The sequence below is a fragment of the Macaca fascicularis genome, chromosome 4 (assembly GCF_037993035.2).
Source record: "Macaca fascicularis isolate 582-1 chromosome 4, T2T-MFA8v1.1".
Taxonomy (NCBI): Eukaryota; Metazoa; Chordata; class Mammalia; order Primates; family Cercopithecidae; genus Macaca; species Macaca fascicularis.
In genome coordinates this window covers 10,545,636-10,569,719 of record NC_088378.1, presented here as the reverse complement: position 1 = coordinate 10,569,719, position 24,084 = coordinate 10,545,636, and the positions used below count along the sequence as shown (strand labels likewise).

General features: G+C 41.5%; 1 protein-coding gene across 4 annotated transcripts in view; it reads left to right on the top strand.

The window, feature by feature from the left end:
* The window catches only part of SLC22A3 (solute carrier family 22 member 3), a 101,168-nt gene that overhangs the window by 70,693 nt on the left and 6,391 nt on the right, over nt 1–24,084 (top strand). For all 4 annotated transcript variants that reach the window (XR_012433298.1, XM_005551500.4, XM_074036790.1 and 1 more), the window contains 4 exons: nt 13,891–13,988; nt 14,108–14,322; nt 19,979–20,087; nt 20,847–20,959. Coding sequence is in view for 3 of the 4 variants with exons in the window: in XM_005551500.4 (XP_005551557.2) it covers nt 13,891–13,988; nt 14,108–14,322; nt 19,979–20,087; nt 20,847–20,959 (535 nt within the window). In the remaining variant the exon portion in view is untranslated. The remainder of the gene's footprint in view (nt 1–13,890; nt 13,989–14,107; nt 14,323–19,978; nt 20,088–20,846; nt 20,960–24,084) is intronic.

Sequence of the window (24,084 nt, the reverse complement as noted above, 5' to 3'; positions counted from 1 at the left end):
GATGAAGCTGGAGGAAATTGTACTAAACAGTAAGTAAGTGCGAAAACACATTGTCATTTAATCTCTTGAGGTCCCATCCAGGAAGATGATAAAAAAGGTATCAGGTGCTGGATTTTCACGGAATCAATCCTCCCTTCCCTACAAAGAATTAAAATTAAGATCTATCTCATAAATGGGTGGATGAACACCTGGGTTATGTTGGTATAGCAACACGTCTTCATGTGGGGGCTGATGGTGGGACCCACCCAGTCATACAAACAGCATGAGGCCCATGCAATGCAGAGATGGCTAGATAACTTGGTTTGGAAAAAGTAACATAGGTCTGTTCTGTTTTCTTTTTTCTCTGAATTTGGTGCTATTTGAGGGAAGGAAATATAATTTCATATACAGAAAGGCAAACGGATTGAGACAAAGTCTTTGTAAGGTGTCTGAATAAAGGAGGTGTTAATTGGTGATGAAATCCCTCTAGCCTTTGCAGAAGAGCTTAGATGGTGTTAGGGAAAACGGCCAGAACCAAGGATGTTTTCCTGCTACAGAAATCTTTGGTGTAACAGCAAAACTTTGTCACCTTCTTTAGTGATGAACATGGAGGGTGAGCAGACAGGGAATCCTGGATGTTCTTGTTTACACATTCCTGTCTCCCAGCCACTGTAACCTCAGTCCTGGAGTTGATAAAGGAATCTGTCCCAGTGGGCCACAGATCCTAGGGACTATGGAGTTATTGCAAAGGTCCACAAACCATCAGCAACCAAGCCTTGTCTGTTGAATGAACTAATAATACATCTTGGATTAGAAAAATGTACTTTCTTCAGATAAAATTAAATACAGTTATAATTAATAACCAATAATAAATTGAAAAGTGTTATTAAATCATAGTAAATTTGTGTCATTATGTGGTCTCAAAGAACAGAAGTGAAGAGCATAATTCCTGTCATGTGGGCAATCTTTAAATTTTTTTGACATTAATCAGACGTCCTCATGCTCAAAAAGGATGAGTCACTGTAAGCACAAGTAAGGTGTCTCTACCTGTTGCTGAGAGTCTTACATACATACATATGTTTATGCAATTTATGCACACATACATAAACTTCATGATAGCAACTTCTAGGATCTCTTCATTTCTTTCATTCAATAAAATACTCCTGAGTTCATTATATTTTTATCTTCCACTGACCTTAGGGACAAATTCTACATGTTAAGTAGGGTGGATTGAGTGCTATGGCTCCCAGCTGCCTACTGTCTCTCAAAGGTGCATAGGATGGGTTGAGTACCACGGTTCCCAATTGCCTGTCTCTCAAAGATGAATCTTGGCCTTTTCTGGCTTACATTTCAGAGTCAACACATCACAAGTAGTTTAGATCTTGAGGAAGACTGAGGAAGGCTTATGGAATACTCAGCACAATTATTTTTATGGCACAGAGTGAAACAGAGATTGAATACTTACACACATGTTTTGATTAGTATGTGTGTTCAGCCAGGCTTACACACTTCTCTTTGAGATGTGACCTAGACACATTTTTCTAAAGATATTTCAGGTATTCCCTCTGCAGTTCATAACAGTTTATACTCTGCATTGACACAGGCTGCTCTCAAGTTAGCAGGAGACAGGTTTTTGATGTCAATTGAGTGAAATATAGTATCAACTTCATGTAGGACTGCTGCCATCCCCTTTCTTTCCACAATTCTGTAAACAACTTGGTACATTTTGTTGTCTAGAAATAGCCAACCTCTAAATTTAAACAAGTTGAGTATTAATCATTGCAGTGAAAAATTTTTCACATTAAAAACTGAATCACAGAATTCTTATTTGATCACCACATGTTTTGAAAAACTATTTTAATGTCACTGACATGAGGTTGTCCCAGAAACAAAAGTGTATGGATATACACAATGTAGCAGTCATTTATCTTCATTTATTCCTCCATTTATTCAGCAGATAGTTACTGGGCGCTGCATTCAAGGCATCTATTTTTAAAATAACCTCTGTGCAATGTTCACTTTCAAAAATGTCTCCCCACACGCATTTAAGATGCCTTCTATTATCTCTAATCCTCTATGGTTGCTTTCCTTTTTCCTTTTTTCTTTTTGAGCTGTTTTCCATCTCTCCCTACTAATAATAGGTCTTTATTTAACTATACTTGTTTCATCATATAGATATGCACAATACAACTAAACCTGAAGTTGAAGAGTAGATTGAGTCCTATATGCAATGTCTGGAAATCACCACAGTGTGTTTTAATTTTGATTGAAGTACACATAGACATTCACATTGAAATCTAGGTAGGGTAAGGACAGTTATTAATTATGGAAACTAGTCTATATATTTGTTGGAATATGATAAATCAAGTCACAGTTCAAAGTTGAATAAATAGTGAACACAATATAACATTAATGCAGATTAATTACCATGGCCCAGAGACCAGCCATGAGACACAACATGTTTCGCTGTCAGCAATATTCAGGACTGGAATTCCAGAGATAGCATGTGTTACTCGCTTATGGCTGCTACGTAAGAGAATCTCAGCTATCTCTAAACGTTCTGCCTTAAGCAGCATAAAGGATGTACCAGTGAAAAATGAGTTACCATATGCAGAAAATATTCTGCAAATCAAGAACCAGAAAAGTAAGCAACCCACAAACTCCAAAACTCATTAAATGACTGTGATATTTATTTTGAGGTGCATCTACACTGATCTTCAAACTTTTCAACTATACCTGACTTTCTCTGGAATATTTCTCAGCATTTTCAGACGAAACCAAAGTTTGTCTGAGCTACATAAGGAAGGCAAAATTTGGATATTTGACAAATTGGAAGCACTGAAAATGGAGGAAATTCCAAGATGACATCTAAGGGACTCTTAGTCACTTAGACTAAGTGGTTTTGGTTCTTGTTTTCTGAGGGGTACAGAGTTGGGTTACTTAGGACTCTGTGCATGGTTCAGGCATCACTGGGCTGTGCAACACTCATCTCATGTCCTGCTTGATTTTCTTCTCCCCTTCCTCCTCTATCCCCACTCTCCCCTCGGTAGGTTTCCACTCTAATGTGTCTGATTTATGTGTTTGCTATTAATGTGTCCTTATGAAGTGGAGCGTGCTGTGTGTATTCAGGTGATACAAATGGCATCGTGCCACTCCAGACCTTGTATTTCTTACTTTTTCACTCAACTATGTGTTTTAAGTGTCTATCCAACTTGTTCGTGTGTGAGTGCATTGCTTCCAACTGTCGTGTGATTTTCAGTAGGCCACACCTGCTGTGCCTCTGGTCTCCATCTTCCTAATGATGGACACCTGGGTTGCCTTCAATAATTGTGATCGGTGTTTTCATACATGTCCTCTTCTGACCTGTGTAATGTTCTCCATGGAGTTCAAGGCCTAGAAGCGGATCCCTTGGGTCCTGGTGTGCGGGCAAGCTTTGTACCCTGAATAACACCAGCTTGCTTTCTGTGTCTACCCCACTAGTGGGACCTGTGGGTCCCTATTGTCCACATCTATATTTAGTATGCTCCAGTTTCCTAACTTTTCCAGCCCCCTCAGTGAAAGCACTGAGTTGCACATCTCTAGTTACTGGTGAGATTCTTTGTAACTTCACTGGAGCACATGGAAAACAGAAGAAATCGAAGGGCAGTCAGGACTCTTCCAGCAGGCAGGGACCAGGTCAGAGCCAGGATGAAGACAAAGCACCCTGAGCATGCAGCGATGGAAGAGATTCTTGTGACCCGAGCTGATGGGGGAAGGTTGAGGGCAACGCAAAGACCCCACTGCCGGCTTGCCAAGAGAACATGCAGGAAAAATGCAGGAAACGAGGGAAGGCTCCATTTTCCTGAGAAAAGGGCTGGAGGAATATAGGCGGCATCAAGTCCCAGCTACTGGCTCTTTGAGAATGTAGTCGGGACTTGCCCCAGTCACCCTTTCTCTGAGCACTCAGTGACTGGGGCTGATGTCACCCTGGCTGTCCTTGACCTGTGCAGAAAGCTCTGCTAACCCAGGACAGTGTGGGGAGGGCCTTCTATGCCCAGGCCCCAGCAGGAGACACCTCCTAGGAATCTAGCGGGACAAGGTTGCAGTGATCCTGGAATCCTGCCCACACCTAACGGCTGGAACAGTTCCCTCAGCTGGCTAGTGGACAGGTGGTCTGATGAACTCATACGTTACTGATGCTGATGTTAAAGACCATGTTCCTGTTGAAATAATTCCCAAAGCATTCAGAAGACTGAGAAGAAGTGATGATAAGAATTGTTCTTGGCAGGAGTGTGTGGTTTTGATTTTTACTTGCGATAAAGCAGAGGATTTTCTTCACTCAAACTCTCTTTTTCTCTCTCTTCAAAACAACTTTGGCTGACCAGTGTCTTATAGACACTCAATTTGCCTCTACATGGAACTTAAAATTTTGTGTATCCATACATGCTACCATAGTTTCAGGCACTGGGCATTTCAAAAATGTGATATTTAGAACCTTTCTGTTTCTGTGATGACTGCTGGCATAGGTGCTGCTGGAGCTTTCGATGACATGTTGGATTCAGTCCACACAAGTTTTGATGCATATTCCCTTAATTTCTGAGCCTTTAGAGTTAGAGTTTTAGAACTGAGAGTACATTCTCTTTTTTTCTTTCTCCTCTTACATCAATAGGCTCTCCTCCCCCCCCCACCCACACACACAAACAAAAAATAAAAATAAAACCCTCCCAGCATTGCTTTTGAGAAATGAAGAAATGTTCCAACATGTGACCCACAGCTGCAATCCGTTAACCTTTGCCAGTACTGAGGCTGCCCTCTGGGTCCCTCCTGGGACTGCACAGATAGAGGCCCATTTGCTGTTCTGGGCAGCATGCCCAGTCATCTAGGAGGTGGGGGACTGGGGCACTCTTTCAGGCCAACTCGAGCTAACGGAATAAAATATCTTCTCCATGGAGTGTCTCAATGAAAGAGCCACCTGGGCTGCAGGTGACCAGACTCGCTCGGTGCAGCACGGTAGCTCCTAGACTCATGTACAGTTGAACACTTCAGATGTGGCAAGTCTGAACTGAGATGTGCTGTCAAGCAAACTGTACAATGGATTTCAAAGATTTAACAGGAAGCGAAGGGTATAAAATGCCTCATGAATAATTTCATATTGGTTACACCTTGAAATGATCACGTTTTGGATACATTGGATTACATGAAATGTATTATAAATTCATTTCCCCTGTTCCTCTTTATGTTTTTTAATGTGGCCACTAGAAAATGTAAATGTACGTGTGTGGCTCACATTATATTCTTACTAGACAGCACTGGTTCAGAGGCCTGGGATTTATTTTTAACTACTTTAATAAATATCAAACATTCATGATAATTTTAATACGGAATATTTCTCCATCATAAATGCTCTTGCATGGTAAATATTTTATCTACTCTTGTTTTAAAGGATAAGCAGGTTTTCAAAACTTGCCACAGTACTACAGGTAATTTGGAAAATTCTCTTTTATGGGTACCAGATAGTGCTATTTTCCCCTAGAAGCTGGCTACAGCTCTGTAACATGACATGCTTACTCCTGGCCATTCTGGGCTGGTCCTATTCTGACTAATGAGCTTATTATCCACTGGGCAGTGAGATGGAAGGACATGAGCACCTCAGCTGTCACTGCCGAGCTTCCTCCCAGCCCCACCAGGCCCTCTGGTTCCTGATGCTTGTCTGTAAGACCAATGGATACTTTAACTTTTGAAAGTGGTTTCTGGTTCCCCCAATCGGTAAGCCCAAAGACCTCAAATAACATTTTATTGACACAGACTTCTTAGAGATGAAACGTTTCTAGAGAGCAGAACCTTTAGGGAACTAGTGATGACACATTCACCGAATAAATCACAGTATTAGACTCAAGAGCAGATAAGTTTTCTTTCTTATCGGTGTCATCTTTCCTTGTGAAATACAACAACTGATGAAGAAGTCTCTTATTGAGAACAACCAGACAAAATCACAAGGCTAGACAAGCAGCTACAAACACTGTCGCCTTCCCGCTGCCCATAGTAGACCCTGCTGGTAAATGTATTTCTCCCTCCTAAACCTGGGAGGACTCACATTTCTGCACCCAGAGCCCCAGTTGGAAGTAAACAATGTGAGTGAACCGATGAGGTGGGATTACTGTTCCTTGACTCTTAGTGCTTCTCATGCTAGCCTCCTGGGGATGTGGTTAACATGCAGATTTTCTCTCTAGATCTGGGGCAAGGCTTGTTCAGCAGGCTCCCAGGAGAGACCGACGCTGCTGACTTGTGGGTCATACTTTGAGTTGCAAGGCTCCGTACGTGGTGTTTGCCAGCGTGCACATTCATGAAAAATTACCCTGCCTTAATCCTGGTAGATCCGCAGTTCCAAATCAACATTAAATACATCTGGTATATTTAAGAAAATTCAACATAAAAAGAAATCCATTTCTTAAAAAATAAGGCAGAGCAACCATTCTCTTTATCTGAGGACCTTTAAAAGCATCTCCCTTTATGTATTAAAGCATTAGCTACTAATTACTAAAGGAAAAATTGCTGGGTGAATTATCACCTGGAAATAAAGTAACTCTCAAATGTTATAAAACACAATATTAACGTTGACAGCCTCTGTTACTGAATATGACATATTGTGTGCCAGGTGTGTGTGTGTGTATATAGTTGCATATATGTATATATACACACACGTGTATGTATCTGTGTATATGTACACATATCTGTGTATCTATATAGATGGGTTACTTAAATGAATTTTCAAAACTAATAAGGTGTGATTTGATAAATGAATAATATTTGATAATAATACTGAAATAATAAAATTGAATATTATTATTCTCCTGCTACTGATGAGAAAACTAAGGCTCAAATAGTTTAAATAACATGCTAGTAAAAAAATGTTCTGAGTAGAATACCACATGTCTGACCTGACCCTGACTGTCTTTTTTTTTTACTCTGAGACCAGTACTCCATGTGGGGAGTTCTGAACACCGTATTTATAACAGATGATTATTTATAATGTCTTTCTCTTCTTTGGCAATTTAAATTAAAATGTCAACTTGAAGAAATGTTTCACCAGCAAGAATTGCAAAGAGAGCTGAATTAATCAAAGAAAGATGAATAAAGTGTTCTTTTAATATAGAGTACATCATTGTTGATGGAAAACACAGTCTTGGCAGAATTAAAAGATAATCAAAGCGATGAATAGGGCAAGTAGAAATTCAGCTCATTAAATAATTACAAGGAAACTAACCTCTGCAGTTTAACCTTGAGCAATACCTTTTCCTATGAGTAGTGTGTTGATACTAGGCAACAAGCCTCCGAACAGCTAGTGTTACCCAGAACATCACCCTTTTCTCCCTTTGCTTCAAATCAAAACTAGCATCCCCATTTAGATGGCACAAAAGGTATGACAAAATGGGATGCCAAGTGAGACACTGTTGATTCTGTTTCTATGAAATTCTAGAAAAAGCAAAACTGTCATGATAGAAAGCAGATCTGGGTTTCCAGAGCCCAGAGTGGGTGGAGGGGACTGACTTCACTGAGACACAAGGAAAATTTTGGGGATCATGGAAAGTGTCTGTACCACGGTTGTGGTAGTGGTGTAAGACTATATATCTGTCAAGAGTCTTCAAAGCGTGCACTTAGAATTGCTGGAGTTTATTGTACATAAATTATATGTAAATATCATACAGTGCATGTAAATGGTATGTGAGTAATAAAGCAATTTTTTTTTTTAATTTTAAACCTGGCATAGCATTTTGGTTTTTTTGTGTGTCTGACTCAGACCGGGCAAAATTTAGTAACCCTTTGGCAACAGAAACTCAGCATAGATATAGAGCTAGAAGTTATTGTAAAAGAATAATAGTGGCGGCCGCCACGGCACAGGAGTTGCCAAGATTTTCCTGGATGAATTCCACCCAAGATATGGTTTTAAGTCTCTCAAGGCCTTTGGATGCCTAGAAAGTGGGTCATCTTTCAGAATATGTGCGTCATTGTGGAGATGTTAGTAAATCAAAGACCAGCTGGATTTGTCCTTAAATGTAGCAAAATATGTACTTGCTTGGAAGTACTCTTAATCCTTTCATTCACTGGACAGGGAAGATTGGTTTCATGGTCCTGACTCCCTTAATTCGTTATCAACACCTAGTATTTTTTTTTTTTTTTTTGGTAGAGGGTATATATGAGGCAGTAAACTTGTGGTCTGGAAAAAGCAGAGATCATATTACCACTCTGTTCTAACTCTTAAAAATTTGAAATTAAGACTTATAACAGGTATTTTTATGGAGTGGACTGGAGTACAGAAGCAATTATTTTAACTATTTGCTAAAAAGAAATTGCCTAAAATATTCAGTTACTAAAGCAAAAGCATTGTTCTGGATTGGATTCTTCACATAATTCTGCTTTTGGCAACAAGTAACCAGAAAACCAACTTAAATAGGTTCGGACAATAAAGATATTCACTGGCTCATGTGTCTGGAATTCTAGTAACAGCAGCATTCAGGGTTGGCCAGACCAGGGTCTCGACAATCTCATTAAACCATGGTTTTCTTCCCCTCTCTCCACTCTGCTGACAGGATAGCTTCATCTTAAGACTTGTTGTCTCATCGGTGTAAGATGACTGCTAAGATGTATTTGAGCCCACAATCTCCTCATTTATTCCTTGAAGGAAGAAAGAAAAGATTTCTTCAGGAACTTCTGACTTAAGAGCAATGAAGGACTTTCCCAGAAGTCCATTTGTCATTGGCCCGAATTGGGTTGTATGCCCATTTCTCATTGGTTCAAACTGGGTCACGTGCCCAGTCACTGACATGGAGGATAGGATTTCCCTAAACTAATCAGGCCTCCCCCCTGCAACTGGAAGCAGAGTCAGCACCCGTAAACACGTGAATTGGTAGTGTGGGAGAGTGTAGTGAGAGTTCTGTTAGGAAACAGAAGGAAGTCAACGATTGGGTACACTGTGTCTAATTTAAGTCCATGACTTTAAAAGTGAGCTTTTTTTGCTACGAAAATAATGTAGGCTTATTTTTTTTTTTTTTTTTTTTTTTGAGACGGAGTCTTCCCCTGACACCCAAGCTGGAATGCAATGGCGAGATCTCCACTCACTGCAACTCTGCCTCCCAGGTTCAAACGATTCTCCTGCCTCAGCCTCCCCAGTAGCTGGGATTACAGACGCCCACCACCAAGCCCAGATATATTTTGTATTTTTAGTGGAGACGGGGTTTCACCATGTTGGCCAGGCTGGTCTCAAACTCCTGACCTCGTGATATGTCCGCTTTGGCTTTCCAATGTAGGCTTAATTTTTAATTTTCAGAGAATATTTGTAGCTGAAAAGAAGAAAGTAATTAATGAAATGATATGGCATACTTTTAAACAATAAATATTATATTCTACATACTGCAGACACATTACAGCATAATGGTTAAACATACAGACTTTGCTATCAACCTCCTGGTTCGTCTTCTTACTGTCTGTGTGTCCTCCTTGGGTAAAGTACATAGCTTTCCTCCACCTCAACTTCTTTCTCTCTGTAATGGGAATGATAGTAGTATCTGTACAAATTGCTCCAGCACTAAGTCTCTCGTTCAGGGGTCAGCAAACTACAGCTTGCAGGCCAGACATGCAAGCAACCTGTTTTTGTAAACAAAGTTTTGTTGGAACCCATTTATGTATTGTCTATGATTGTTTTCACACTACAATGGTAAAGTTAAGTAGTTCCAACAGAGGTCTTAGAGCTCACAAAACCAAAAACATTTAATAGATGGCCATTTGCAGAAAAGGTTTGCCAACCTCTAGGTTAATACATAAGATCTTTATTTTCTTGCCAAAATCTAACATGTCATAATTCTGTGGTCATTGAGTGACTGGAGATTTGCCAGAGAAAGGCAATTATCTACAGAGCCAACATGAAAGCAAGAGATGCTTCTTTATCACTTAAAAAAAAATGAAAAATCATGAACAACTGAAAAATCTACAAATGTGTTTAAATGTCAAATTAGGCTGGGCATGATGGCTAATGCCTGTAATCCCAACATTTTGGGAGGCTGAGTCAGGAGGATTGTTCAAACCCAGGAGTTCAAGGTCAACCTGGGCAACACAGCAAGACCCTGTCTCTACTTCTACTACTACTACTACTACTACTACTACTACTACTACTACTACTACTACTACAAAGAAGAAGAAGGAGGAGGAGGAGGAGGAGGAGGAGAAGAAGAAGAAGAAGAAGAAGAAGAAGAAGAAGAAGAAGAAGAAGAAGAAGAAGAAGAAGAAGAGGAGGAGGAGGAGGAGGAGGAGGAGGAGGAGGAGAAGGAGAAGAGGAGGAGGAGGAGGAGGAGGAGAAGGAGAAGGAGAGGAGGAGGAGGAGGAGGAGGAGAAGGAGAAGGAGAAGAAGAAGAGGAGGAGGAGGAGGAGGAGGAGGAGGAGAAGGAGGAGGAGGAGGAGAAGGAGGAGGAGGAGAAGAAGAAGAAGAAGAAGAAGAAGAAGAAGAAGAAGAAGAAGAAGAAGAAGAAGAAGAAGAAGAAGAAGAAGAAGAAGAAGAAGAAGAAGAAGAAGAAGAAGAAGAAGAGGGAGAGGAAGGAGAGGAAGGAGAGGAAGGAGGAGAGGAAGGAGGAGAGGAAGGAGGAGAAGAAGAAGGAGAAGGAGAAGGAGAAGAAGAAGAAGAAGCAGCAGCAGCAGCCAGGTTCTGTGGCATACACCTGTGGTACCAGCTGCTCAGGAGGCTGAGGTGGGAGGATTGCTTGAGTCAGGGAGGTTAAGGCTGTAGTGAGTCATGATTACACCACTACACTCCAGCCTGGGCGATAGAGAGAGACCCTATCTCAAAAACATTTTTTTAAATTTTTTTTTTAAAAGTCAAACTATCTACCTGAACTGACCAGAGATCTTGAAATTTGTGATGTAGGATTTCCCTTCCACTCTGGGATGTTGGAACTGGAAACTTGAGTGAGAGTGAATTTGTTCAGACTCGTAGCTGGTGGATAGAAGTCATAGCTCTCAGCAGAAGACTGAAGAGGAAATAAAAGAGAGCCAATAATAAATTGCTGTGAATATTTCTTTTGAAAAGCAAAGAAAAAAGTATTGCCACCTGTGTGCACTGAATGGACAGTGGTGTTGATATGTAGACAAGGGATCCTGTCAGGGAATCCCTGGAGAGAGAAGAGTCTGAGACTAACACTGCCCGGCAGCCCCAAGTCTGAGTTGTGGAAAAGCCCTCAGTAAAAGGAAAAACTCATGGGAATGAGTTGGTGGTGATGCTTTCGTGCAGGAACATTGTCCTCGCAGGATGGGTGGTTTTAATCCTGAATTTAAAAATCTTTAAAATCTAAATTAGTCAAAATTTTTTCATAAAATAATGTTTTAATTAAAGATTTAGTTTTAGGTCAAGTGCACAGTGTCTTTCTTTAAAAATGTTTAGATGTGACCATCAACTATCAAGAATGTTTCCAGAATGAAATATATTCAGCAGTGCCATGTGGGGATCAGGAGCACAGGCTCACCAATCAGTTGCCTGGTTTGAATTCCTGGCAACTATTCACTCCTTAAAGTCCTAAGCCTTGTTTTCCTTATTTATAGAGTAAGATTAACAAAAGTACTAACTTTATAGAACTTTGATGAGACTTAAAATAATCCATGTAAAGTGCTTAGTCCAGAATCTAATATCACACACTCCATAAACACCAGCCATTTTAATGTATTAACACATAGAAATGAATTGTAGAAAACATTTCGGCAACAAACTATACAATATATATTTTTGTAATATATCGAGTTCTTGTCTTTCACTTTTGATATTCCTGACTTGTTTTTTGAACAGCAAAGGTTAAGGTAGACACAGAAAAATCCCTCATTGGGGTCTTCAAATTTAGAAGGTTAGCTCAGGGGTCATCTTCATAGACATTATATTAGTTAAGATCCAGGTCAACTTGCTAATGAAACAAAGTCCTTGAAAATACAGTGATGAAAAAGGGAAAAGTGTTTTTATCTCTAGCACACCCACCCAGAGGTGAGCAGCCCAGCTCTAGCGAGGCAGCTGTACTCCATGAGGCCCTTCAGGGCCTGAGTTCCATTTGTCTTGCATCTCCACCATGGTCTACACAGGTTGTATGGTTGAAGCTCGCCGGCATCTTCTTGCAGCAAGTTATTACCTTTTTAAATGCTGAGACCTAGAACATGACCCCCACAACCACCTCATTGCTGAAGTCTTATCACAGTGCCACTCACAGTTGAAAAAGAGGATAGAAAAAATGACTCTCACTAGGCTGCCATATGCCCAACTAAAATTCTATGTATTCTCAAAAGTGGGAAGGGAAGAATGGACGGTGGAATCAATCAGCAGTCTTCCACGGCGATTGTCATGGCAACTATTGTTTTGTTGACTCTAGACACTATTGATTTTAAGACACATAGTCATTTTATGTACCACTAAGTAAGGGAAACCATGTTGTTTAAACTAGGACACATTGCTCTCTTATCAGCTCAGTTGTAGGACACCTTCCAATTAAGAGATGTTAAAATGTAGAAAACCAATTTTTGGTATAAAAGAAATACAGGATTGTGAAGACTTTGGAAAAGAAAGTGACCAAAGGCATTCATTTTGCAGTCTACTTTTGTGTGTGTGTCTTTCCTTGGAGCAAAGATAGGCAGAAGATATCAAGCTTTGGTTAATCTATTGAATTTACTGTTTAGAATCTATGATTGACAAGGTACTATCGGTGTGCATATGCTCTAAGTCAAATTTGTGTGATTACTGGTAGAGAGACTTTGGCTCAAAGCTTTGGAGAAAATTTGCCTAGATTTTCATTCAATCTGGGCCAAATGTGGCGTTGTACAAATAGACCACAGGGACCTTGTCGTTAGTAGCCAGCATTTCTGTTTAATAGGAGCAGAGAAACCGAGGACAACACCAAGAGCAGATATAACCAGGGCACTTGACTTCTTGCTTCAGCACTCAGTCGTTATACAAACAGTTGTTGAACACCAGGCACTTTGCTTGGTGTGACAATGCACTCCCTGCCTTCTAAGAGCTCCAGACCTGCAGGGGAATGCTGTTGTGCAGGTTCTAGGATAGAGGTCCAGGGAGTAGAGGCAGAATTTGGGAGCCATCAATTCTATCTGAGGCTAGGAAAGGCCTCCCAGGGGAGGTAAAATCAGGACTGAGGAGGTCAAAGAGCCCTCCATGCAGAGGTAAGAGACTGATAAGCGCAGGAAACTGGAGCTGTGGTCACTGCAGGGGATCGTGCTCTGATGCTTCCGCATGTTAGACTAGAGGCAGGGTGTGGGGATCGGGGGTGTCCTCTGCAGCTTCGCTTTTTTCAGTGTCTTGTACGTGGTTGGCCAATAGCAGTATTTACTGAATTGAAGTGAAAAGACCAACTTCTTGAATGGCCAGATAGAGATGAGCTGAATTTTTCCGGATCAAAAAGATACTAGATTACAATAAATGGACAAAAGCAAAATAATACATTTGGTGCTTGCTCTCAAATTTAACATTGCTCTATTTTGTTTGTGAAAGTCAGATTTGAGGATTTAGTTTATAAAGAAACCCTAAATTGGTTGGATCCCACTTGCTTCACCCACCCTGACTCTCATTTCCCCCAATTTAATAAATATGCATGTGTATTTTACTTTAGAACACACAGACCAGTGTAACATAAAGTACTGAAATTATCCTAAGAACAGATTCTCAGTGCAGCAATCCTATCTTTGTGAATTTGATGTGTTCTAAATGCCAGAGCAGAAGTGTTTTAATTCTCAGGTTTTAACATATTATGAAAGCCGCTAGTCACTTCAGTAAGATCATTTGATTCTGGTTAATGACAAGTCTATGCTATGCAGGTGTTTTTGTTTGTTTGTTTTGTTTTTTGTTGTTGTTGTTATTGTTTTTGCTGTCTATTGCTACTGAAATCTGCTTTTCTTATATAGATCACTGTTACAGATGAGGAAGTTAGTAATCCATCCTTTTTAGATCTGGTGAGAACTCCCCAAATGAGGAAATGCACACTTATTCTTATGTTTGCTTGGTAAGTTTGACTTGTGATGGATTTGAAAGCTTGCGTTAAATTTACAACACATCCCTTTCTTCAAATCAGCTGGAAGTTATCTCTTACTTGTTCTCTGGTGTCTTTCAATGTTGCTACAGGTTCACAAGTGCAGTGGTGTATCAAGGACTTGTCATGCGCCTGGGAATTATAGGAGGCAACCTCTATATAGACTTTTTCATCTCGGGAGTGGTGGAACTGCCAGGAGCTCTCTTGATCTTACTAACCATTGAGCGCCTTGGACGACGCCTCCCCTTTGCAGCAAGCAATATAGTGGCGGGGGTGGCATGCCTTGTCACTGCATTCTTACCAGAAGGTAATCTTACCCCACATCTGCTTGGCAGCCAAAGGAGTTGAAAACACCTAAATCCACAATCAAGTGTAGGGAGCCACTTGTTCTTAGGAAATGTGCAATCGAATCACAGTCTTGGCATCAGGCAAGCTTTCATGATGTCCCTCCATTTTTTGCTTAATCAGTGTAAAAACTTTGGAGATAAGAGATTGGTTCTGTAGATGATTCTCTTTTCTCAATCGTTAGGATCGTTTATGAATGAAACAGATATTGTGCCTGATCTAGCTGATAGTGATGTGGTTTCTGTTAATCATCTTTATGTGACTGACTTTTGTGATATCTCTGATGTTGTTTAACTTACATCCCGAGCCTCTGCCATGCTGCTGGCACCACGCTAAACGCTGAGGTTACACTAGAAGAAGAAAGCAGTTCTTGACTTCGAATGGTTCACAATCTATTAAGGGACACAGATACTTTAATACTGTCACGATTCTTATTGTCATGAATTATTTGCAAGATTTAGAAACTAACTAAATTATTTACAAGATTTAGAAATATAAAAAATAGATTGGGGAGGAGTGATCAATCCAGAAGGGGATTCAAGAAAAGTTTCCCAGCAGTGGGAACTAAACATGTGTGAAGACTCAAATGTGCCAGATATCAGGGGGAGAGAGGACGGATGTTTCCAAACTAGAGAAGAGTTTCCGGAAGTATGAAACACCTTTGTGCATTCGGGAACTGAGGGTTCATTGCTGTGACTGGAATCCAGGCAACGAGCCTGAGAGATGATCTGTCACCAGCATGATGGCCCTGCACGTGGTCCTGTGAGCTTTCAGAGGATGAGTGAGCTTGGTGTAACTGCAGCAGTTTAGAGATGGCTATGAGCAAGGGAAGATGCTGAGAGCAGGAGTTACAATTGGGGCAGTCAGACCTAGATGAGAGAGGGTCATTTCATTTCAGGGATGTTGCAGAGTTAAATTTCGCAGGGCTCCATCCCGGTAGATGGGGTGCAGGCCAGAAGGAAGCAGAGGGTGCCGTGACTCCTGATGTGTGGTGAGCGGCACCCAGAAGATCCTTACCCTAGAGCACACCAGGGACTGGGAAGAGGAGGGCTTCACGTGCCGGGGAATGTGCGAAGTAGAGCAAGTTCATCATTTCCCTCTTCCAGGAGGGGCAAAGTGGGGATTACAGAGAAAGCTGGATTCTCCAGGTGTCTTTTGTGTCTGCACAAGAAAGGCTGTCTTTCTTTAAGAATCCTCTGAGGACCAGCCAAGAAATGGATAATATAGTGGGAGTCAGACTAGTCAGACATTTACAGATGAGTTTATTAATTAAATGAAGGTTTATGATTTATTGAAACACAAGGTAGACCCTATTTGAATAAAATTATGGGAATGCCAATATTCGGAACACACATACACACACACACATACATACACACACACACACATACACATACACATACACATACACATACACATACACATACACATACACACAATGTGCAAGTCCCCTGACATGTTGGAATGTTTGATGATAAACAGCAACCACCTATTTACATCTCTCTTGTTTTCCCTGAGTGCATTCGCTTCCCAGGGCTGCTGTGGTAAGTACCACAAACTCAGCGACTTGAAACAACAGACATTTATGCTCTCAAGGGTGTGGAGGCTGGGAGTCTAGAATCAAGGCATCCAGGGGTGCTTATGTCCAGAGGTTCTGAGGGAGGGTCTCTTCATGCCTCTCTGGCAATCCTTGAAGCTCCTTGGCATCACTCCTCTCTCTGCCTCCGTATTCACAGGACATTCTCTTCTCTGCTTGTGTCACCTTGACTAATGACATCTGCAAAGACCTTATTTTCCAAATGTGGTAGGCTTGAGGTTCCAGGTAGACGTGAATTTTGGGAGACACTATTCAATCAGCTACATGGAGTTAACATATTCTAAGAGTTGGAGGATCTGTACAATAGCTACCTCTTAATACATGTCTATTCACTATCGACTCATTGCCAGCCACTGAACTAGGAGGGGGATGGAGAGGTGAACAAAATAGACACAATTCCTGCCCTCAAAATTGTATAATTTAAGAAGAATGAAAAATCGCAAACATTGGAGACGTTACTCTTCTATTTTACTTTGGTACTTTGGATGTAACATAAAATTGTAGCTCCCTGAGATGAAGTCTTCTGTTCTCATCGTATGTGGACTAGGAATGAATGAAATATTCATTGTATATGAAATTAGAAATGCAGAGAGAAAGATGCATGACTTAAGTGTGTCTCATTTCATGATCTATATATACTTTACTCTAGAAGATTTCTGTGGTCCTGGATTGATTGGTATGACTTTCATGTCTGTTGCATTCAGAATGACCCCAGAAAGCATTCAAGGCTGTGTGTCCAAATCAAGATAGAAGTAACTAGTCAGATAGTCATAAAACTATTTTGTAGAGAATACTTTCATATACTGGAAAATATAGCACCAAGAATAGACTGTTCTCCCTTGTCTAACCAGTTTTATTTTATAGATATAATTTCCTGATTGAAGCTTTAGAATTGTTCTCAGCAAGACTGAAAATGAATTGCTCATATTCTAGACACATTTTATTTTTGCCTTCTGCAGACTTGGCTGCTTTTATAGTCCTATGTCAGTCATGACTGACTGGCAAGAATAAATTTCAAATCCCTAAACTGAGTTCCAAATATTAACAGAGGATCCTCCCGTGAGTATTTCCAATCTAAAGACCCATTGGACTTGATTCCAGCGACTGGGTACTTAGCACGAGAAAGGCTTTTCTGCTCAGTCATTCCTGACGTCAGCAGTAGGTCGCCAGCCCCTGGGGAGAATACAGATAAGCTTTTGGAGAAACCAGCTCTAAAATTGTCTCACAGCAAACACTTTAATCAGCTTTCCCTCCACTCGACCCAACTTTTCATGGTCTAAAGAATGGAAATCTGGAAGAAGAAATAGTATTTCTGGCTGTATTCTCATTTCAGACTCACGGCTTCTAGCCCAAATTTCTGAATGCTCATTAATGTCTGGAAAATAAAGACCTTTCTTTATCCATATCTGTCTGCCATCTTTAATTTGAGTTTATTTAGGATGGCCACAAACCTAGCAGTTCGGGTAAGTCGTCTTCTTGAACTTGGAAACTTGTCTTCCACTTTTATTTTTCTTCAAGTGAAAAGTGAGTTCATGTATCTTAATTTAGACATTTCTACTAGAATTTCTCACTAAACTTTATTTCAGAACTCAGAGTAGATTATCCATTCAGAGGACATATAAAGTTTTGTTTAAGTCCTTCATCCTTTCTTCAGTAATTGAGGTATTATTCCCAATAATCTCTAGTAGCTTGACCAAATCCACATTCAGAAGAAAACATTTTCTTTGTTCTCATATAACTCTGTGGAAGACAATTTTAGTTTCAGTACTCATTTTTAAATTGCCCTGTGGTTTTGGTCATTGCTGCCAAAAGATGTCTATGGCCACCTCAAAATGAATTTAGCTTATTACTGGAATCAAGAATTTTTGTGTGCGTATATATTTATTCATACTTCCTAATACTTTTCTTTTCATTTTTTAGTTAATGAACCATGCGATACCGTAGCAACTTCTCTTTGGTTACATATTTCAACAAAATCTCTGTTCCAGTATAGTTTGGTACTGGACTCTACTGCTTGGAAAAGAGTTGGGAGTCTTTCAGATTAAGGTCAACGTGCAGGACAGACCACATCTCCACAAGTGGGGCAATTTGGTGTTTTCTGAATGTTTTACTGAACTGACTGGCTATTTATCTGAGTTAACCACATATGTTTATCATGGTAGGAGTCTGTGTGTGTGTGTGTGTGTGTGTGTGTGTGTGTGTGTGTTTGTGTTTTAATTTGGTCTCTTGGTTTTTGTTTGGATTTTTCCATGAAACAGACCTTGCCTCAATTATAAACCCAAATTGCCCTTGAATTTGTCAGTGGGACTCAATTTTAGAGCAATCCTGATTCAATGAAAAGAAACCTACAATGAAAGAACCCAACCTGGATAGTGAAGCTGTTTCCTAGGTAGCAGGCGGCCTTCTATGCAGTCTGGGAGTGGCAGGAGATGGTCCCATTGGGCCGGCACCCAGGGAATCTGAGGTTTTGTTCCCACGTTCCCCTCCCAGTACCACATGCTCATTGAAAGATGGAGTGGAATGCATTTCCTAGTCTCCACCCCCCTTTTCTTGGCCTTCATAAAGAAGCAAAGCCTAAACAACACGTGTTGACAAACCTTCTGCTCCAGAGCAGACAGTGGCCTCCCACATCAGCACAACCCTGGCCTCCTCACTGCCTTATGTAACTGTTAACGTGACAGCTACAAGGGTTCTCATGTGGGAAAAACATGAAGTGCACCAGGATGTTCTTGGCCAGTTCGCAGTCAAAATATGCAAACTCCAGACTCACAGAAATGGTTTGGATTCTTGAGTCATTTTTCCTTACGCTTGCCCTCCTGGGCAATTGTTTTATTTAATGAATTTTAGCCTTTTTTTTTTTTTTTTTTTTTTAACCTGGCTATTCTCTAGAGAGAACACACAGAAGTCTACTGAGTTTGATTCTCTTCTTTTATCCTCCTCATTCATGCCTCTCTTTCTACTAAAAAATTATATATTCAGAAAGGTTCAATAATTCCCCTGGAAAACAGGAGGATGATTTAGTGCTAAATGAACATATGTGTGGGCATAAAGGGAAAATGAAAGGTGCGTGAACACTGGACATGCTTCGTTTTGCTTGGGAGAGCGGATATGGTCTTGTTCATGCAGGGCATATGTCCTTAGTACCATATCTCCTAGGATGGGAAGACATCAATTGCACAACTTCTAGGAAAGCTGGAGCAGTGACTTTTTAGAGAAAAAATGGTTAACTTTTCTTCCCTTAAAACATAAAAGAAAGAAAATATTCAGTAGAGAATGTTTGGCATTTCCCACTAGTTTCTAGGGAGGAAAGGAAAATTTCTTCATACAACCAAAGCAGTCCTAAAACAGTTCATTTTAAAATGGGTGAACCAATTAGCATTGATGAATGTGGCTCCTTCTGGATGGTTTCTTGAGGGAAGTAGTACAATGGAGGATGAGGAAGACAATGAGTGACATTTGCCTTAGTGGTTACACACAGAATAGATGTCCCCTTCCAAAGATCCTGGTCCTCAAAGCTTGCACTACTCTAGAAACCAAGGTCAGCTCACGTGAAGAGCTCCCCTGGTGTGCTGGGAACGGCTATTCCTTGTGTCATCACCACAAGGTAAGCACAGAAAGGACAGCTGGGCACCAGCAGCGGGAACATGGTGGCTCAAAGGCATGACTGGAAACTACCTCCTGGACAAAAGGCCAGTGTGCTCCATCCACCTCTCTAGGAGGTCATTGCCTGGAACAGTGTTCCAATGTAGTGGCTGCTCATGCTCCACAAATGGCCCTTGAATTGTATTTCCTATAATCCAACCTGCTCCGAAAGGCATCTAGTGCTCTAAAATATTAGCTATCATCTAGTTTCATTGTTGTTGCAATTTGGTTACATTAGTAGAAGGTTCTATCATTTGTGCTTAAAATTGGCAAAGACTTCAGACTGGAGGCCACAAAGTCAAATACCTTTTGTTGTTCTGTAAAATGTTAATGAAATCAGACCCCTAACTCCTCCCTTCCAAACTTTCTGTGTTTGCAGGAATACCATTGTTGAGGACCACAGTGGCTACACTGGGAAGACTAGGGATAACCATGGCCTTTGAAATTGTTTATTTGGTAAATTCAGAATTGTACCCAACAACATTACGGTAATTCTACAAACATTGTGGTTTCTCCTAAGTAACTCTGTAGACCAGTGTTTTAAGTTGATTTAGTTAAAAACTATGAAATAGTTTCCTTAACTCAGTGATACATTAGCCTGGGCTGAATCCAGCCAGTAAAGAAGATATGCTTTGAGTTATCACTGCTTTCTGCATTGCTGCCTGCTGCATTTTGTGATAGAAGTATTTTCATATTAATATCTTCACACACTGTTACGGTTTCGAGGAAAGGCACTTGACTTGGAACCAGAAGACCTCTAGGTGCCCTTGCTTAGACTGTGGGTTAAATCTTCATTCCATCAGCATCACCTGCCACAAGACTATGGCCTCTCTTTGACTGCATTACATGCATTGGTGCAGTGGTGAGCAGCTGATTATGAAGGACGAAAGGCAACAGTGTGCACGGATTAGTGCAAATTGACCTCTTCTGCTGGGGAAGCATTCCATGGGCATACTTTGCCCTCATATGAGGAAACCAAAGTGGCACCAAGTGACCCAGAGCAGGCAGGGCAGTGAGTTGCCGATGGATAACACCCTCCACCCACGCTGGAGACATCCTCACTAGCCTCACTGGGAAATGTGCAGAATGGAAATGTTTTGCTTGGAGTTCACGAGAGTAGTCGTTTCCAAAGTTAGAAAATGCAAAGTATCGTCACACTTCCTTTGGTTTTTTAACATGTCTGAATATGTTATCTTGAAGTCATTTGTTGAAATAGTTTTCATTTAAAATTACTTTTCATTCAACAGAAATTTCGGAGTTTCGCTCTGTTCAGGTCTGTGTGATTTTGGGGGAATCATAGCCCCATTTCTCCTCTTTCGGCTAGCAGCCGTGTGGCTAGAACTACCTCTGATCATCTTTGGTAAGAACTCATTTGCTATTCTTAAGAGCTTTCATCTACATTCTTTGTATTAGAATAAACCTATAATAATTATTAGGTTCGATAATGATAACGATAGTCATTTATCTCACTATAATAACTATTTCATTGATAGTTATGATATTAATTTCATCTTATTATAATAACTATTTCAGTTTTGAGGAGCCAATTCAGTTATAATGAATGGTTTTAATTTACTTTATATTAAAGAGTGCTGATAAATAACGTTCAATTAGCATTCTTTGGGTTCTGAGTTAAATGTTATGAAACTCTTATGGTATTACAGAACATAACCAATAATTTTCAGGGGACTAAATTAAATATTCAATATGTTTAAAAGTGAGGGCCAGGTGAAGTGGCTCATGCCTGTAAGACAAAAGTGGGAGGATTGCTTGGGATTAGGAGTTCAAGACCAGCATGGGCAACATAGCAAGACTGCCTCGACACAAATGTAAAAATTAGCTAGGCATGGTGATCCATGGGTGCCTGTAGTCCCAGCTACTCAGGATGCTGAGGCAGTAGGATCAAGGCTGCAGTGAGCTATGGTCACGCAATTGCACTCCAGCCTGGGCAACAGAGTGAGAACCTATCTCTAAAATAAGTAAATAATAAAAAATAACAAAAATAAGCCTAATGACTAATTGTATTTCTGGTGTTCTCTGTCTATTGATATCATATCTTCATTGGCTTTGATGCTAAAAATCCATCCGGAGGGAGCAGGGGACATGGAATCTCGGGCACACGTTCCATCACCTCCTCTAGATCCCTCGAGTGCACTGCTCCTCCTACCTCCAGCTTCCATAGGACTTGTGAAGGGACAGAATCACAGTCTAGGAGGGACTTTGGGGAATTCAGTGTCCCACTTCTCCAGGGCTGCTCCAACTGTCCTGCCTAGGTTTCACACACTTCCCCTGTGCCCTCCTCTGCAGTAAAGGATATGGGTTGGCCCCTTTCTCCCCCAACCCTTTCTCTACCTCCACTTCCTTACTTCTGGTAGATAATGTTTTTCATTTATTGTTCAGCAGTTGAAATTTGAATGAAAATACTGAGTCCATGCGGACAGACCTTCTGATTCATGCAAAAGTACTTTGACAGTGTGAGGGACAGAGAGTCAGCTTCTACCACTTGACACCAGTGACCTCAATACAGGATCACTTCAAATTATTGTATGGGAGTTGGTCATCAAGCTGAGTGTTAATTCTGTGGTCAGCATGAAAAAGCAGAAAGTGCCACTGTCCAGCAAAGACAGAGTAGTCCAGGAGACATGACACATGACCTTCAGGACTGCAGCCCATAGCCCAGTGGCAGGCAGGCAGGGCCTGAGACTGCTAGGGAGACAGCCGAATTTCTAAAAACTCAGTGACAATAGAATGTGATAACTGCTGAGACCCTGAAAGCAGAAGCTCCTATGAGAATAGGTCACAGGGACCTTTGGCCACTGAGTGTAGGGGAGCAGGTCAGGGAGGAAGGAAACAATGTCTAGGCCGAGAGGGGCTGGTTGTGCTCCAGGCAGTGGAAAGTTCAGAGCAAGAGGACACCGCATCCTCAAGCACCTGGTGCTAGAGGATGGATTGCAGGTGTGAGCCGGACCTTAAGAAAGGCAGCGCCAGGGCAGGGCAGGGACTGGATCAGGAAGGGCCTCAAGGACATGCCAAGGCTTTGCTCTTTATACATACAGCAGTGGGAAGTGACTGGACAGTTTCACCCTGAGGTGGACAGAGCTGGCCTTGCATTGTAGAAACAGATATGCAAATGGGTTGGAAGGACCCCCAGCATCATCCCTCTGATGGTAGATATGCAAGTGGGTTGGAGGGATGATGTTGGGGGTGACAATTCAAGGACGTCATCATCAGGAGATCACAGTGGCTTCTAATAAGGGGGTGGCAATGGGAATGGAGAGGGTGGACACATTGAGTAAATATCTTAGAAGCCAGTTCGGCAAGATGGGACCACTGATGGACACAGGGAGAGGGCATGGTGAGCTTGGAGGCCCAGGTGCCTGGGGAGACACAGGTGGCACAGGCACTGGAGCAGCAAGGTTGGGGGTCTGCAGGGTGATGGGGCTCTGTGTCAGCTGTTCACAGTTTGAGGCACCTGGAAGAGTTCAAGTGGAAATAGAAACCAGCAGGCTCAACACTACTAAGCTCAGGAGGGAAGTATGGCCTCAGGATGAAGAGCTGGAAGCCACCTGGCAGTAGAGACTGGTTGAAGCTGAGGGAGTGGCCCAGGCCCCCCAGAAAATCAGGACAGAGCAGAGGAAAGCAGAGGCCTAGTACAGAGACCTGAGGGGTGGCAAAGTGACAGACCTAGGCAGAAGGAGAGGAGGTGGCCAAGGAAGTGGAAACCAGGTGAGAAGCCCAAGGCAGGAGGGCATGAGACAAGGTCCACCCTAAGGACTGAAAGTAGCACATGTGGATCTGGTGGCCAGCGAGAAGCAGAAGGAACCTGACTGGAGAGGAGCCAGGGAGGATATAGGCTGAGTCCAGGGGAGGGCAGGCAGAGGCAGGACCTGGAGCATGGTGCTATGCTGGTACTGGCACCTCCCACTCACCAGGGCCAACTGCTACCATATTAGTTCATTTGCCACTGCTAGAAATAACTGCCCACTACTGGGTAATTTATAAAGGAAAGAGGTTTAATTGGCTCACAGTTTCACATGGCCAGGGAGGCCTCAGGAAACTTACAATCATGGTGGAAGGGGAAGCAGGCACGTCCTACATCGCGGCAGGTGAGAGAAGAGCAAGGAAAATTATCACTTATAAATCCATCAGATCTCATGGGAACTCACTCACTATCACAAGAACAGCATGGAGGAACCTCCCCCGCGATCCAGTCACCTCCCACCAGGTTCCTCCCTCAACGTGTGGGGTTTACAATTCGAGATGAGATTTGGTTGGAGACACAGATTCAAACCATATCAGCTACATTTTCAAGAATTTTGTAAGTCAGTCGTCAAGCACGGATATATCAAAAAGTAAAGAATATGAAATATATGAGAAACAGAGGCAATAAATGCCCAACACTCATCAGTTCCTAATTCATCTACTACATCTTCAGTATTACTTGTGCTCCTTAGATTGTGTCTGCTGCATCTTTATGGTGGAAGC